This window comes from Pygocentrus nattereri, chromosome 7 (assembly GCF_015220715.1).
Source record: "Pygocentrus nattereri isolate fPygNat1 chromosome 7, fPygNat1.pri, whole genome shotgun sequence".
NCBI classification, from domain to species: Eukaryota; Metazoa; Chordata; class Actinopteri; order Characiformes; family Serrasalmidae; genus Pygocentrus; species Pygocentrus nattereri.
In genome coordinates, this window is record NC_051217.1 from 42,978,702 (window position 1) to 42,996,190 (window position 17,489).

The window sequence follows — 17,489 nt, forward strand, 5'->3', positions numbered from 1 at the left end:
TAAAATTCAGATTGCGAGTGTGTTTGCGGCAGTGGAAGATGAGTACGAGTCTCTATGTGGAGTCCATCTAGCCACAATGGAGAATATTAGAGTGCATATGGAGTCAATCTAGGCCTCCACAGAAGACAAGTGTAAGTACGTAGCATATGCTAAAATGCCATGTTCATCCTATTTGTAGAGCACATCTTCTAAGCGTTGTCCTTCTGGTCGGGAGACTGAGTTCAATCGCCTTCGATGCCACAGCCATCTGTGGCTGGGAGTTCAACGAAGCATAATCGGTCTCTCTCTCTCTGGGTGGGCAGGATGGACCTCGTTCACCACCATCACTCAGCATGGGCATTTATTAGCTGATGTAACAGAACTGGCAATTAGTGTTCTCCTCCAAGCATGCTGAGCTGTCCAATGACGCAGCGTTAGCAATTAAGAGTTGGTGGTGCTTCATGTGTCGAAGAAGAAGCAACTGCTAACCTTCACACTCCCAGCTTGGAAGCACTGTGTAATAGGGGTGGCACAGACTAGTCGACTAGTCAACATGTCAGTTCAATTCATATTTGTTCAGTGTCGTTCCGACTGCAATACACAACTGTCGATACCCGTACAGCTTCCGATATAAGAGCTGTTTATAATACCATCATTGTTACTGTTTGTATTGTGTTCCAGTTTGTGTTTAAGGTGTTCAATCTTCCAAGTATATGTGTAAAGGAGGCTGCAACTGATCTGCTGGTGTAGGGTGAGGCTTATGAGAGACACTGGACTCGCATCTGAATCCAAATATTAGTTGTGAAGCTCATGGCTTCGCTAAATGTGATGACACTCGGCCGTGCAGCCTGCGCATAGCTGTCTCTGAAATGCATTATCTGGATAACAGATTATACCTGGGCTCTAAGCGCTCCAACGGGCTGTGAAATCCACTACAGATAGTAGTTGGTCACTGAGTATAATGAAGTTAAGCAAATTCTGTTTCACACATGGCAATTAGAGGTCCTGCCTTTCGGCATTTCCGCACTAAAATATCTCCAAACAAACGGCATTTCAGTCACACCAACATTACTGTGTTATTTGCTCACTCAGTTACAGACTTAAGTTGCCGGGGATTCATGCTAAGACGTGGAGTGGAATCTGGATCAGTGACGTTTCATGTTACGCTATGTTACGTTACGGCAGGTTCATGGTCCAGCGCAAGCTGCGGACTGGAGTCTGGATCGGAGTGGATCAGCCCTGTCTGTCTTATATCCAATGAATGCATTATGTCAATATCGGACCCTAAACCGGTACAGGATCAGATCGGTCTCCTCTCTAAATTGTACTGCTTGGCAAGGACGCTTTAAGCTTGATGTCAACTAGTCGCTGATCATGTGATCATCACACTAACAACACGGACACCTCAAAGAAGATGACAGGTGAGGAGCCGGGATATTTTGAGGTCTAGTTCTGGAAGGCTACCGATGTGATCCATCATTGGAAAGGGCACGTCACGTTCTTCTAACTTGTGAAGTTTGGTTTTGTTCTAACATTTCTCCAGCATTCTACATCACGTCAAAGACTAGACATCGAACGCTGTTATCTCTGGCTTCAATTAAAGGTCATGTGCCATTGGAGAGGGGGCATAAGACCATGTAATCCTGTAAAGTTTGAAGCCGTTTACTCTTATTTTCAGGCAAGTTATGGTGCTCTAAACGTCTCTGACGCTTTGGATGTCTACTGTGAGCGAGATCCCTGACAAGGCCACTCAGGGTCCATCCAAGTCAGATGCAAAGATTCCGGGGTCCATATCTGCAGCTCCTTGAAGGCTAGCGGTGCAATCCACAGCTGGTTTCAAAGGGCACGACCTGTGGAGTTTGGACTTGTCACGATTTCTAAAGACAGGCATTTAAAGTTGCTTGTTACGAAACATTCCCTTCTCCTGCGGTTTCATTCATAACGTCATCGGCTCGACTTTCATCACATAACTGTCGACTGAAGTCATGCAACTCCTAGTTGGCATTTTGGAAGTGGCCACTAAATCAAGAAGAAACACCGAGTAAAATCTCCCAAAACATGAAGAAACAGAAACTGTTTGCGACACATGAAGGAACAGTAAAATCAATGCATTTTTTTCTTAGTTTTGCACTTGAGGCTAATGTAGCTAAGATGTAATGTGTGGCAAAGATGAGCACGGGTATGTGTAAACTAGCACTGCAATCATATGATGCCTGAACGGATCACATTACCTCAAATGCACAACACCAGAGTGACATAATCAGACTGGCAGGACGCTAACATTAGAAGCACAATTACTGCGTCCCAGTGTTGGGTTTGAACTTAAGTCTTGCTCTACAGCAAGACTTAACCATCTGGCTACACAGCCAAGTGCAAAAAAACGCTGTACCCTGAACTACTAGCTTAAAATGTGTGAAACACTACTGGCTATTGTCACAACAAACTTGCATCACCATAAGGACTTTTTTAAGGAGTTAAATATAAAAGTGCCTGTTACTGTAGCCCAACATTGCTGCTGTAGACCCCTTTGGACGAAAGCTCATCTGAGATGGCCTGAAAGAAAGTCGAAACATGCTGTGGTCTGACAAGCCCTCCTTTCAAATTATTTTTGGAAATAATGGACACTGTGTTCACTGGTCCAACCTATTCCACTTTCACAACAATTACTGAATGTTGGTAAAAAAAAAGCATATAAAACAGCAGTAAACATGCTCCTGTCCCAGGTTTTGAAACATATTGCAGGCATCAAATGTAGAATAGAGTATAAATACAAAAAAAATCATGTGTCTTTGTGTTGTTTTCATCTCAATACTGGTCAAAAGGACATGCAAATTATTGGTGTCTGTTTTGATGGACATTTTTCATACTGCCCCAAGTTTTTGGGAATTGGCATTATTTTGTGTAATTAATTATTAATCACGTCCTTTTTGCTGTAATCTGATCCCAAAGAAAGAACTGTTTTAAAACACAGAGCATTTTATATCTATTATAGTTTGTATAATCTCCATAGAACACCACTGCCAACAGAACACAACCCTAGAGTAGCTGTATATGAGCCTAAGGCCACTATGTCCAATGCCAAGTGTTGGCTAGACGGGTACAAAGATCTATGTTCTCTGGAGTGATGGATCTCCATCCAAAACCTTTGGGATGAGTTGGAGTGATCCAGAACTGACATCAGTACCTGAACTCATTGATGCTCTTGCGGCTGAATGCTATGAAATCCTCACGAACATCTAGTGTAAAGCCTTCCAGAAGAGGCTGTTACTGTAGCAAAGGGGGGCAAATGCTTTATTAAAGTCATTCATTTCAGGAGAATAAGCAGCTGTCTATACATGTTTAGACATACAGTGTATGTGTATGGTATATATGAGACATATGTATTGATACACTATTAAATCCCAGGAATATGCCACTGTCTTGTTGGACCTTTAAAGAAGAAGGAATGTTCTTAACCTTAATATATGTTATTTTATCAAGTCATATTGGACCATTTCTATTGGTCTGTTCATCATGAAATGGTCCCACAATGTAAAACGACAGCTGCCATTGACAAAATGTTAAAAAATTAATAAAAATGAAAAGAAAAAAAAACATATTTTGGTGTGACAGTGATGATATGCTTATTCAAAAACAACAAACAGTGCAGCAATAAAGAACACAAAAGGGAAGAGATGTGCCAGTACATTGTGTGTACTCTGTTTTGCCTAAAACTAGAAAAATAATAAGTAGGCCTGTTGGTCCACAGCACGTCACCAGATCCACTGGGAACGGCAGAACTTTTTTAATTGGCTGTATAAAAACAATAGCTGGAAAAAAAAAAGAAAACAGAAAATCTATAAGTAAGCAGATTTGAGTCGTATTCTGGATCTCTCCTCTAATGCCGTTCTTCGCTGGAACGTAAGGGCACATATAATTGCCAGCCTAAAAGATGCTGGGGACGCTTTGTGATGCAAATAGGATTGTCAAATTATCTGGCGAAAGGAAAAAGACTCGAACTGCACCTTCAATCAGCGCCCCAATTTAACTCTTAAAAAAAAAAAAAGATACCGCAATTAATAATAAGCCTGGCTCGCTCACAATTTCAGCAGGCAAAGTGGTGAGGAGAGAGAGAGACAGAGAGAGAGACAGACAGAGAGACAGAGATAGACCAATTCATGAACATCAATCAGTGAAAATAATTCCTCCAACTTTTTTTTTTTTTTTTTAAGAGTCAGACTTTAAATGGCATTACATATGTAGCGCTGCATGAAAAATTAATCTGGCGAAGCCTTGAAATGTCAGGGGTAATGATCGGCAGTGCTCTCACCTCTTTTGCCTTCTGCTTCAAACGAGCCTGCTCTGGGTCCTCCTGCCTCGAGCGACTCTGTGAGAGAGAGAGAGAGAGAGAGAGAGAGAGAGAGAGAGAAGGAAAAAATGAGAAAGGGAGAGAGAGAGAAAGACAAAAAAGGAAGAGGAATAGGAAAAGGAATATATATAGATATATATATAGATAGACATAGAGAGAGAGAGAGAGAGAGAAAGAAAATGAATGAAAGAAAGGGAAACAGAAAGAGAGAGGGAGAAAAGGAGTGATAGGCAGAGAGAGAGAGAGAGAGAGAGAGAAAGAGAGAGAAACGACAGCACAAAAGGAAGAAAAACAGAAGAGATTAAGAAAGACAAAAAGAGGAAGAGAAAAAGACAAAAGTCATGAAAGAGGGAGACAAAATAGAGTGAAAGAGAAGAGAGAGAGAGAGAGAGAAGGAAAGAGAGAGAGAGAGAGAGAGAGAGAGAGAGAAGGAAAGAGAGAGAGGTTAACAGCTGTGTTAGTGCTCCATCCTCTGTAGAGGTGTGTACTAAAATAGAGCTGAATGGGGCCACAGACGAGAAGTCAAGGACAGTGTGTGTGTGTGTGTGTGAGAGTGTGCGTGAGTGTGTGTGTGTGTGTGTCTGTGTGTGTGTGTGTGTGATTGCAGGGCCGCTGGCGGTGGCCTCCAACCTCGCTCCGAATTCGCCCGTAACTACACCGCAGAGGGCTGATTCTAATCAAAAGATGATATTAAGAATTCTGTGGCGCACACAGAGGTCCAAAACAGCTCCCCCTCACACGCCCCCCACGCCCCCCAACAACCACTCGGTCAGACTCTTTGTTCTGAATGGTCTCCCTGTCCTTTCTACCAAGCGCAGAACTCTGGAGCTCCTGCTGCTGTATGTGTGAAGCAGAGCAGCGCAGCTGGAGCTGGACTGGTTTATCTGGAACGTATTAGATCTGATCCATCCAAACTCCACAAACACATTCTTTCATAGAAACGGTTGCCAGGTTGGACAAGCTTTATACACGCTGGCAAAAATCTCACTCGACCTTACGAGAAACTCGTACTTCTTTTTTCCAAAATACCCAAATTTAGAGTGTTATTACATTTTTTATTGTATTATTTATTCGGGTTTATTTTGGATAAGGTCACACTGTGGAGCACAGAAGCCCGAAAGGGTCATGAATTCACCTTCTCTTTTCCTCTGTTTTTCTATGATAATAAGCTATTTTTATTCTCTCACGCTCTCTCGATATTTGTGCCATTATTTCTCTGGATCTCAAGTCATTTATATCATTATCACAACAAACCAGACATTCATTTATCAAGACAACGGTCATTATGCCTTGTTAATGGCATAAATATCTCAAGATCTTAAGAAAACAGCATGTTTTCGATGTTTCATGATAATAATATATAAATAACTCTAAATATCAAGAAAGAGGCAAATTCATCATCGACCTGCTTGGTTTCAAACAGCTATAGTCCAGTCCGGCTCACAGCTTTAATCAGGCCTGAAATGTTGGTCCGAACGAAAGACTGACCTGAACCACAGCAGCAAGCTTTGAGTCTCAAACTGACCAACAAAGGTTTTGTGTTATCGTCACGCTGGGCAGTGCTAAAACAGCGAGATGTTCACCTTCTGGTCAATCCAAAAACTCTTTTTCCGAGATCTGTGGTCATGATATGCCGTCCACTGTAATCTTTGGTACAGTCATTATTGTGCTGCATCCCTCATCTCAGGTTATAGATATCATCACAGACACAGTCATCACAGACTATTAATTAGACTTCTATGTGTATATCTGCCTGTAGAGAGGAGCTGGTATATTTATTTTATATTTATTTATATTAATTATATGTCTACACCTGTTTACGGTTACTGTATAGTGTTGTGTGTCTGCTACTGGCTGCTAAATTTCCTTTGGGATCAATAATCAATCAATCTATCTGTCTATCTATCTATCTATCTATCTATCTATCTATCTATCTGTCTATCTGTCTGTCTGTCTGTCTGTCTGTCTGTCTGTCTGTCTGTCTGTCCATCCATCCATCCATTCATCCATCCATGTATGTTTTGGCTCGTTTCTTTTGGTCTACTCATCATGAAATTTACACTAAATATAAAGGACAACAGACTTTTTTTAATTATGTAAAACAAAAATTAAAATGACAAAAATGGAGATACGAGGTTTTGTTCCGAAAGCAGCGATATATAAACATTAAACATAAACATTAAAAGATACTTCTGATCAAGTAGAAACAGAGATTGGCTTCACTAAACGACTTTCCTGAACAGGTTCACGGACTCATTCCTCATATCTGTTCTCTCACAGTTGTGGGTCTTGTGGGCCTTGATACTAAATTCTGTCAGCATCACAAGTGAGTCCAATTCGGCAGATAGAGGTGGTAAATTCAGCCCCAGTGTCTATTTACATATTAACAATACACTGAACAGCACTGAGTGCGTTGACAGGCACCAAATCAGCCGATAACTGCAGAAAGTCGGGTTTTGTCAGGAATCAGATCAACACATTTACATGCACTTAAGTAATCAGATAACGGGGGAACTCCGGGTCTTCATGCGTCAGGCAGTAATCAGATTTCTGCCAACTAATAAACTCACAGAATGAGACAAGATACAAACGTAACACAAAACCCCTTCATTTTGTCAAGCATGTATTTGGTTTCAGCGTCGCTGCAAAAGTTTGGCTACGTCTCGCGGCAGCGCTGCTCGCTTACTTACAGTACCGTCTGTTTCCGCTCAGACACAGACTGAGGAATCGGAAAGAAATCAGAGTAAGAGTCCACATGCACTGAGAAATCTGGTTACTGAGCTACAATCTTGAACAGACTTTTAAACTAGATTTCCACAGCTTTCTCGGATCTAAGAAATCAGAGTGTGCTGTTTACACAGGCATTTGAATAATCAGATAACTGAGTGAATGTAAACACGCTGCTGGTGATGTGCTCACCGTTACAGAAGGACCACAACAGTACAGAGTGACATAAACAAAGTATCAATTTCAGTTTTTCTCATGTAAATTACACAAATGTAGTTTAATAGTTATAACAGCATATTTTGTATTATACACTCACTGGTCACTTTATTAGGTACACCTTGTTAGTAAAAGCAAGAGATGTTGGTTGGTTATTTGAGTTCCTGTTCCCTTTCTATCATCTGGAACCAGTCTGCCCATTCTCCTCTGACCTCTCACATCAACAAGGCATTTTCGTCCACACAACTGACCGCTCACTGGATATTTCCTCTTTTTTGGACCGTTCTCTGTGAACCCTAGAGATGGTTGTGTGTGAAAATCCCAGTAGATCAGCAGTTTCTGAAATACTCAGACCAGCCCGTCTGGCACCAACAACCACGCCACGTTCAAAGTCCCTTAAATCCCCTTTCTTCCCCGTTCTGATGCTCGGTCTGCACTTCAGCAAGTTGTCTTGACCACCTCTAAATGCCTAAATGTACTGAGTTGCAGCCACGTGATTGGCTGATTAGCTATTTGTGTTAAGAAGCAGCTGAACAGGTGAGTGTATAATTACACATGTAACAGAGTGTGTGTGTAATTACCAACATTATGAGAAGACAGGAAATACCAACTTTCCTCACATTTAGGCAGCTGTAGTAGCATGTCATGGTAACGGAACCAGTGTTCTAGCCTTAAACCGTTCTGTAATGTGACAGTACATCAGTTCACCCTATTCCACGTGAGAATGTGATACACATGACACTGTAATCCATCTGGAACAGTGAGCACAACACTACTGTAATTACACTGCTGTTACATGAGTTGTTAATGGGTAACAACACAGTTACCAGAGACATTTCATAATAAAATGAGACCCTAAAACCTCTCAACCACACAGCAGGGTGGGCACGCCAGGCTAAAACGGCTTTAAACACGTACAGAGAACGGATCAGCCTAGTGCTAATTAACATATATTTGCATGTTGGTTAGCCAGCAGGTGGCGCCGATGTCCGTTTGCATTTGCCTTTTTGTGACTCTGCTGTTGATTTATCACTTTTCCATTTTCATTTTAATTTGGTCAGATGTGCAGCCGATGGCCATGAAAAAGAAGGAATAAACATGACATTTTGAATTTAGTTTTTCATGAAGCCAAAGTGAAGCCACGATTTTGTTTTCTCTGTTAGCCTTTTCTCATTTTAGATTTGGCCACGAAATACATTCATTTTTACTTTTGTCACAAATGCCTCGTGTTTATGTCAAAAATCAAACTGCATATGTAGGCCGTTTCATTTCATGTTCAATTTTGGCAGAACATGCGCAGATGTTTGGAAAAAGAAACGGCAAAAATAAAGTTTGCATTTACATTTGATTGTTTTCATTTTAATTTCTTTTTTTTGGCTGGGTTTGCCTCCCTTAAAAAGCAGGGTCAAATTTGGAAAGGAGAACCTGAACGTGAGGTTCTATTTTGTCTCCTAAACGGCACATCCTGTCTCTCTCTCCTCCTCTCGTCTGTCTGCCTCTCTCTCCCTAAAGCTGGCAGAGTGCCCGGTCTGCTCCCTCAGACACAACACACATGTTCAGTGCCTTCAGAAACACAACCACCGCACTCAAAACATGCTTCTAAACCCACAACATGATGCAGACATCTCACCACCACCAGTCACGAAACACACGCCGAGACTCGCACTGCACAGCTGGAGTAACGGGTCATTAAAAAAAAACAGAAATACGGTTATTAATATGTTTATTATTAAAAGTGTTTTGTAGGTCAATGACTTTATATCTTATTGTACGTCGATTAGGAGGCGCCGTGTCGCCAGTGTCAGGTTTGTGTCTGCTCTTGTTGTTACATGTGGGCATGTGCACTGTCAAGCGTCTGACAAGTACATGTACAAATATATACAAGCATTTCCAAAAAAGCTGGGACACTGTGCAAATGGGGGGCAGTCGTGGGCTGGAGGTTAGGGAACCGGCCCTGTGACCGGAAGGTCGCCGGTTCGATCCCCAGAGCCGACAGTCCATGACTGAGGTGTCCTTGAGCAAGACGCCTAACCCCCAACTGCTCCCCGGGCGCCATGGATAGGGCTGCCCACCGCTCCGGGCAAATGTGCTCACTGCCCCCTAGTGTGTGTGTGTGTGTTCACTGGTGTGTATGTGGTGTTTCACTTCACGGATGGGTTAAATGCGGGGGTGGAATTTGCCCGGTTGTGGGATCAAAAAAGTATCATTTAATCTTAATCTTAAATAAAGTGTAAATAAACACAATGCAATGATATGCAAATCAGTACAAAGACAACATATCAAATATTGAAACTGAGAATTTTTTTTTTTATCCCAATTTAATGTCATCAACACATTCCAAAAAAGTTGGGACATGGACATGTTTACCATCTCTACTTTCAACAGCACTCTGTAAACATTTGGGAACTGAGGGGGCCAGTTGCTGCAGTTTTGAAAGTGAAATGTTCTCCCAAATGTTTTCATGTTTGATATAGGATTTCAGTTGCTCAACAGTTCAGGGTGTCCTCTGTTGTATTTTTCATTTCATAATGTGGTAAATGTGTTCCATGGTGACAGGTCTGGACTGTAGGCAGGTCAGTTTAACGCCCGGACACTTTTCATATGGAGCTATGCTGCTATAATGCATGTAGAATGTGGTTTGACATTGTCTTGCAGAAATAATCAAGGCCTTCCCTGAAAAAGACGTCGTCTGGATGGCAGCATATGTGGCCAAAAAACATCATTCAGAATTAATGATGCCTTCACAGATGTGAGCGTCAGCCATGCCATGTGTGTTAATGCAGCCCTAAACCATCATGAATACTGGCTTTTGAACTGTGCACTGATAACAAACTAAGGGGTCTTTAGCCCGGAGGACACAGCATCCATATATTATTATTTCTAAAAATAATTTCAAATGTTGATTCTTCGGACCATGGAACATTTTTCCACTTCAGTCCATTTTAAATGAGCTTGGGCCCAGAGAAGGTGGCAGCATTTCTGGATCTTGTTTCTTCACTGTGTTTTTTTTTTTTTTTTCCCACTTTATACTATAATACTTCATACTAATAATGTTTGCTATCCGGTGTCGACCATAGGAGGATGGGTTCCCCTTCTGAGTCTTGGTTCCTCTGAAGGTTTCTTCCTCTTTTAGGGAGTTTTTCCTTGCCACTGTCGCCGCTGACTTGCTCATGGGGGCTTAGATCTGGATCTTCTCTCTGTAATACTGATTGTCCTGTAAAGCTGCTTTGTGACAACACCTGTTGTAAAAAGCGCTATATAAATAAATCTTGCTTGCTTGCGTTTTAGAGTTTTAACTTGCATTTGTGGACGCAGCAATGTTGTTTTCACAGACAGTGGTTTTCAGAAGTGTGTCTGAGCCCATGCAGTGATTTCCACTACAGAATCATGTCTGTTTTTAATGCAGTGCCGCCTGAGGGCCCAAAAATCACGGCCAGCAGATACTGGTTTTCAGCCTCGTCCCTCACAGACAGAGATTTCCTCAGATTCTCTGAATCTTTTAATGATATTATGTACCGTAGATGTTGAAAAGAAAAATGTTGAGAAACTTTATTCTTGACCGAACCCTCCTCATCTTTACTTCTGAAAGACTCCGCCTCTCTGAGATGCTCTTTGTATACCTAATCATTTTACTGACCTGTTGCCAAAAAACCTACAGGTGTTTTTTTTAACATTCCATAAATTAACCAGTCTTTTTTACCAGCTTTTGGAGCATGTTGTTGGCATCAAAATCAATCAAAACACTAAATTTCTCAGTTTACACATTTGATAAGTTCTCTGTTTTATTTCCAGTGTAATTATAGGGTTTAAATGATTTGCACTTTGTTTTTTATTGCATTTTGTTTTATTTACATTTTGATTAGCATCCCAACTTCTTTGGAAATGGGGTTGTACTACATAAATATTGCTCTTTTGTTTAAGATCTGATATCCGGTATTTGTGTATTACATTTTTTTAATAACCCAAAATAACTGAACAAAATTCAATTCTGTGGTGATGTCAGCACTGTTGCTTCTTAAAGAACTGCAACTGAACTGAATAAATGTGAGTTAAACACCTCTTTATATATATAATACTGTAAATGTGTCTGTATGAGTTTCACATTAATGTCAATGAATCCTACACGGTCAGAACCAGCATGAACCCTCTTACAACAGCGATGACCACGTGTTCTATAACTGCACGTCTCTGCAGGTCCAAAGCTTCTTTTTCTCTGTGCACACTTATACAGAGAACATGGTTCTTCAAGGGTTCCTAAGTAAATGTAACGCTTCTACAGGGAGATTCACTCGAAAGAGGCCCTGAATATTCTGTAATAACTCCCGCTAGGATGAAGCCATCTGAACTAAACAACATGCAATGTGCTCCTCAGTATATGGAGCTTCGAACAAGCTGGGATGCCCCTGTGTCGGAGCGATTAGGTGGGCACCGGCAACTTCTGGGTGCAGACACCCGCACCCCTTCATGTGTCTGGTAGAAAACAGAGATCACTTCCAGCACTGCATGTAAAGCGATTGATTACACATATGCAGCACATTTTTCGGGTGCAGACTGCTTCATCCCAGTTACAACAGAGTATTCGGGGCCTCTTTTGAGTGAATCTCCCTATATATAGAACCAATTCACGCTGAAATGGCTCGTCAAACTTATGCAGAATGTGTTATAAATGGTCCTATATATCTCTTTGGAAATGGTTCTATATTGCACCAAAAAAGAGTTCTGCTATTATTTCGATGCCAAGCCTGTAGATTCTCCATCAATCTGAAGAACCATTTCACAACTCAAAGTTTTACGCATGAAATGGTTACAGAACTCACGGTTTGCCTTTACTAAAGAACCCTTGAAGAACCATCTTTTTTTAAGCGTGTATCGTTTGGACAGTTTGCACGTTTTCCTTCACCGCCCCAAGTTGCTGTGCAAGAACCTCCTTACTCATCCTCTCACTTACACACTTAGAGCAAGAAAGAGAGGAGAGGAAGAGTGAGATAACGAGAGTGAGAGAGAGAGAGAGAGAGAGAGAGAGAGACTAAGCAGCCTCCGCTAATTGGCTTTAAATATATCAGGCAGTTCACGTAGTGGACGGTATCTGGGCTGAGAGAGACGCGTTTGGCCTCTGGCCCTCGCGCCGCTCCCTCAAGACTTGAGTCATATTTTAAACGGAGGATGAAGGGGGAATTATTTTTGTGGGTTCATGTTTAAGAGGTCAAACTGAGCTGAGCTGCGAGAGCCAGAGAGAAGAAAGCAAGGACATAAAGGAAGAGTGTGTGCACAGCCTAACCCACATACACACACTCACTGTCTCTCTCTCACCCACACACACACTCAGATGGTGCCAACGGCACAACATGCATCGCAGTGTCACTGGTTTTAGTGATGAGGGTTATTTTTGTGTTTTTCCCCCCTTTAATGAAGTGGACGATACTAAATGAACTTGGGCCACAGCGAGAGACACATAATACTAACATAGTCCATAATTATTTTACAGACAGCTGTCAGACACTGGGGACGTCTTCCTGGGATTCAGTACCCAGAGCTGTGCGAAGGTGCCAGAGATTTCCAGTCAAAACAGCCATTAAGTGCAAGTTCATATTTCAGTGTCAGGAAAACAGCAAGAAAATATCAACAACTAAATCTAACACCATTTTTTTCAGTATTTACTGTGTCACTTTTTACCTTCATCACAGCTTCCATTCTTCTCAGGAGACTCACTTTCAGCTCCTCAGAGAACCTGCAGACACGCCTCCAAAGCTCAGTCTGAGAAGCTGGTTGATGATTTTCTGAAATAATCAAAACCCATTCAGTGGCGCTGAGGTCTGGACTCTGGGGTGGTCAGTCCATCATTCAGCTTCTTTGTTTGGTGTGTCCGTCTCCTTTTCTCAGTGAGGTTCTTCTTGATCAGCTACACATCCTTTCAGACCCACAGTGCTGAGTGGTCTTCTTACAGTGGAAGGATGGACAGAAACACCTGTGGATGTTTTCAGATCTGAAGCAGCTTGATGTTCTCCTCTCTCTCAGAGATCAAAGCTTTCAGTGTTGTTTATCTGATGGGGGCAGTTTTGGTGTCTACCAGCTCTCCCAGGTGGTTGTTAGGAGCCCCATTTCCTGTCTAGCCTTTACTATTTCTTCGAACTTTCTCCTTATTTATACAAGTGGTTTATTTTATGTCTAATATTCTCTGAAAAATCTTGTACTTAGTGGCTGTTTTGACTAATTTTGGTAATTAAATGGATAAAGGGTAATAGATATAATTCATGTAGTAATATAAGCTGAAGTCATAACAGATACTTAGTGTTTGTCTTAAAGACGGTAGATTGACATCTTTCTTGGTGTATATTTCAAGCCATGTCACCTACTATGGGTTTGTGCTTCGTGTCTGGGTTTCATGCAGCGCAACAGCAGAAAGATGCCTTGCAAATACGAACTGTCTATCCTGACCACTTTATCAGAAACAACTACTATATACCAAACAGGTGTACAATACCAGACTTTTTATTTATCTGCCCCCCTGTACTCTCTCCCACAATCAAAAGGCACCACCACAGGACCACCACTAGCCAGATACTCTTTGGATGGTGGACCATTCTCAGCACAGCAGTGAAGCTGACATGGTAGTGGCACGGAAGAAGGTGCGACACTGGTAAGAGTGCATCAGGCACAGCAGGGTATCTACTGTGTTCATACACTGTCCACTTTATCAGAAACTCTCTCACCTTGCCGGTATACAGACAGAGACTGTAGCTCATCTGTTGATGCACAGTTTGTGTTAGACAATCTTTAGTTCAGCACTGCCTAAAGTTTGACCGGTGGGACAAGGCTGGCCTGTGAGGATGCTGCCAGAAACCTGCCCTAACTCCACCCCTCATATATATTAGATATTTTTAGATATTTTTAATCTATATAGAACTTGATCAATTCTATTTTTCCTTTTGAAAGTATCCATCCATCCATCCATCCATCCATCCATCCATTATCTTCCGCTTCTCCGGGGTTCGGGTCGCGGGGTCAGCATCCTAAGCAATGAAGCCCAGTCCTCCCTTTCCCCAGCCACTTCCACTAGCTCTCCAAGGGGGATTCTGAGGCGCTCCCAGGCCAGCTGGGCGATATAGTCACGCCAGCGTGTCCTGGGTCTTCCCCGGGGTCTCCTCCCAGGTGGACTTGCCTGTGAAAACCTCCCGAGGGAGGCGTCCAGGAGGCATCCTAACCAGATGCCCGAACCACCTCAGCTGGCTCCTCTCGACGTGGAGAAGCAGCGACTCTACTCCGAGTCCCTCCCGGATGACCGAACTTCTCACCCTATCTCTAAGGGAGAGTCCAGACACCCTGCGGTGGAAACTCATTTCGGCCGCTTGTATTCGCGATCTCGTTCTTTCGGTCATTACCCAAAGCTCATGACCATAGGTGAGGGTGGGAACGTAGATCGACCGGTAAATCGAGAGCCTTGCCTTATGGCTCAGCTCTTTCTTTACCACAACAGACCGGTAAAGAGCCCGCATCACTGCTGACCCAGCACCAATCCGCCTGTCAATCTCACACAAAACCAACACAAAACACAAAACCACCAACACAAAAGATCTGGACACCCCAACTTGGGTTCTTCATCAATGGTCAGCTTCTGACCACAGAGACACTCTCAGCTGGATGTTTTAGGTGGTGGTCCACTCTCAATCTATTTGTGAGTGTTTACATGCCCTAAATAATCTGATCATAATCGGATTTCTGCAGTTATCTGATTATTAAAATGGTCATGTAAACAGCACACTGATTTCTTAGAGGGGAGTCAGGTCTAGAAATCTGATTAAAAAATCTGATAAAGAGGCTGGATTTTAGCTCAGTAGTCAGATTTCCCAGTGCATGTGAACTCTTACTCTGATTTCTTTCGCACTTCTCAGTCTGAGCATGAGCGAAAACAAATGGCAGAATCCAGGAAATACGCAAGCAGCGTTGCCGCCGGATGGCAGTAAAACACTTCTGCAGAGACGCTGAAACCACTTATATTCTTGACAAGTATTTAAATATTAATCTTTTAGATGATGTATGTTCATATTGTTAGGTAAAGTGTCACAATATCTGTAATAACGTCTCAGTCTTGCAGCAAATCTGTCATTTACTGTCATAAACAGTCAAAGAAAGCTATATTTGAGCTCTTAAATGTCCAGGACCTGCCAAACGTCTATTACACGCTTCTACATCCTAAGAAGAGCTCAGCCAGTTTGCATTGCAGCCCATGTAGTTACTGAACAATAAGCTTTAAGACGTAATAAGCCCAAGATTTTACGGGGGGTTAATAATAGGACCAGAACAAGAAGCTCCTTGTTTTGTTTTTTTTTTTTTTGCTCCTTGTTCATTTAAACATTTTAAACTCTCATTAATTTTGTGTTTGTTGAAGTCGTTGAACAAGCTGTCGTAGTGAAAATGTCTTGGTGACTTTTGTCTTTATTTTATATTTTATTATGTGTCTCAGAATATGCGTGTTACCCCACATCCTCCCACGCTGTGTAATAAGGGGAGACCTGCCAGCGGATGGGAATTCAAGTCGGAAAATGAAGTCTTGTTGAATGACAGTGTGCAGGTCTGAAGGGGCTGCGTGTGGTTTGCGGTGAAGAGTCTTACTTTAGCTGCTTTGAGGAGAATCTCTCTCTCCTGCTCGTCTTTCCTCTGTTTCTCCAGCCGTTCCAGCTGCTCAAAGAACTTCAGCTGAGAGCGAACATCCGACGACTGCTCGTACCACTCCTCATCCTAGGAAAAGAGGGAGAGAGGGAGAGAGAGAGAGAGAGAGAGAGAACAATGAGGGCAAACTGACAGACGGAGGAAAAAAAAGTAACCAAAAGTTTAGGTTTACAAAAACACATTTTTTTTCCCTTTGGACTTTTGTTTATGACTCACTTCTGAATGCATGTAATGTACCATCCAAACCTCAGAGAGCTCAGGTGGAAACAAAAGTTTGTGGGCAAACAAACCGTTAACACCATAATTAAACGTGTTTATTTCAGAAACGCGCCCTCAGTCCTTCTCTTGTTCTCCTATTACCTCATTCTTTCCAGCTTTTCGGTCTGTTTTTGCGAATGTGTATGTGTGCGATGTGGGATCACAGTGGCACTGAGCTGAAAGACATCTGAGATCCACTCGTTCGCCCTCCCTCCCTCCCTCCCTCCCTCTTTTGTTGGGCGCTGAGGCGGCGTGCTCCGTCGTGGGTCGCTCTTTTGCTCTTTTTGTTTCCGCTGATGCTGACAGAGTGGCTTCACAGGGCCTTGCGCACTTCTAACGCACCTCATTTCCAAACCACAAGACAAAAAAAATAAAAAATGCAAGAAAATATAACACAGAGGAAAAAACACAGAGCGGCGTAAACGAGACGTGAGCGGCCGCCATGCACGGCGACTCTCTCCGCGGTCCTGCGTGCAAATAAACAACTTTTTAAAAAGGCCTTTCATGCCTGGCTCCTCCTGTCTCGCCTCTTTCTTCCGTAGCAGGCAGGAGGGTTTCGCTCCATGTTTTGGAGCGCTTTGAAAAGAGCAGCGTACGTGGGGGGCTACAAACGATCCCGAGGAACGCTCGCTGCCACACGCGTCTGGAAAAAGTTGAGACTTTTCTTTTTCGATCTCGGATGGATGTTTATCCGTCTCCTTTCTGGCCTTTTAGTTTGCGGTTCCGAAAGTTCTGGGCAAGAGTCTTCGTCTAAACAGAACCTGTTTCTGCTTTTCGTATCTCATCTAGTACCAAAGCCTCTGCCGCAAATGTGTATCTGACATATTTATGCTAAACCTTGTGAGAAGCCGCTTGAAAACACAAAATGACGGCTGAAAAATAATTTTTTTCATTTGCTAAAACGTTCCCAAAGACATTGTAACCCAAGGCGAAGAGATCGCTTTGAAATGTGAAACAACAGTTTTGACACAGAAAGCTCTAGAGCAGCGTTCACAGTGCAGAATTTGATCAAAAATGACTTCATTCGTTGTATAAATTACACTTTTATCAAAATCACGAAAGATTAAACAAATAATCTGAACCCGAAACACAATGGAACCCAAAACTCAACTGTACTGTCCATAATATGGTAAATAACCCTTAAACTCTGGTGCACTTGGCAGCTTTAAGGCTGAAGTTTTGACATTAGGTAAAGGAGGCTTAATATACTGATGTAGGTTTATAAATACCAGAAAACGCAGCAACATAAAACCCCGCATGTTCAAGCAGTGATGACTGAAAACGGCTTTCTCAC

The 17,489-nt window shown here is 42.4% G+C and overlaps 1 protein-coding gene across 2 annotated transcripts in view; it reads right to left on the reverse strand.

Moving 5' to 3' along the window:
* LOC108431712 (transcription initiation factor TFIID subunit 4-like) overlaps positions 1-17,489 on the reverse strand; it is a 155,489-nt gene that overhangs the window by 66,281 nt on the left and 71,719 nt on the right. For both annotated transcript variants that reach the window (XM_017705051.2, XM_037540106.1), the window contains 2 exons: positions 15,881-16,006; positions 4,289-4,345 (listed from right to left, as the gene is read on the reverse strand). In XM_017705051.2, the coding sequence (XP_017560540.1) occupies positions 4,289-4,345; positions 15,881-16,006 (183 nt within the window). The remainder of the gene's footprint in view (positions 1-4,288; positions 4,346-15,880; positions 16,007-17,489) is intronic.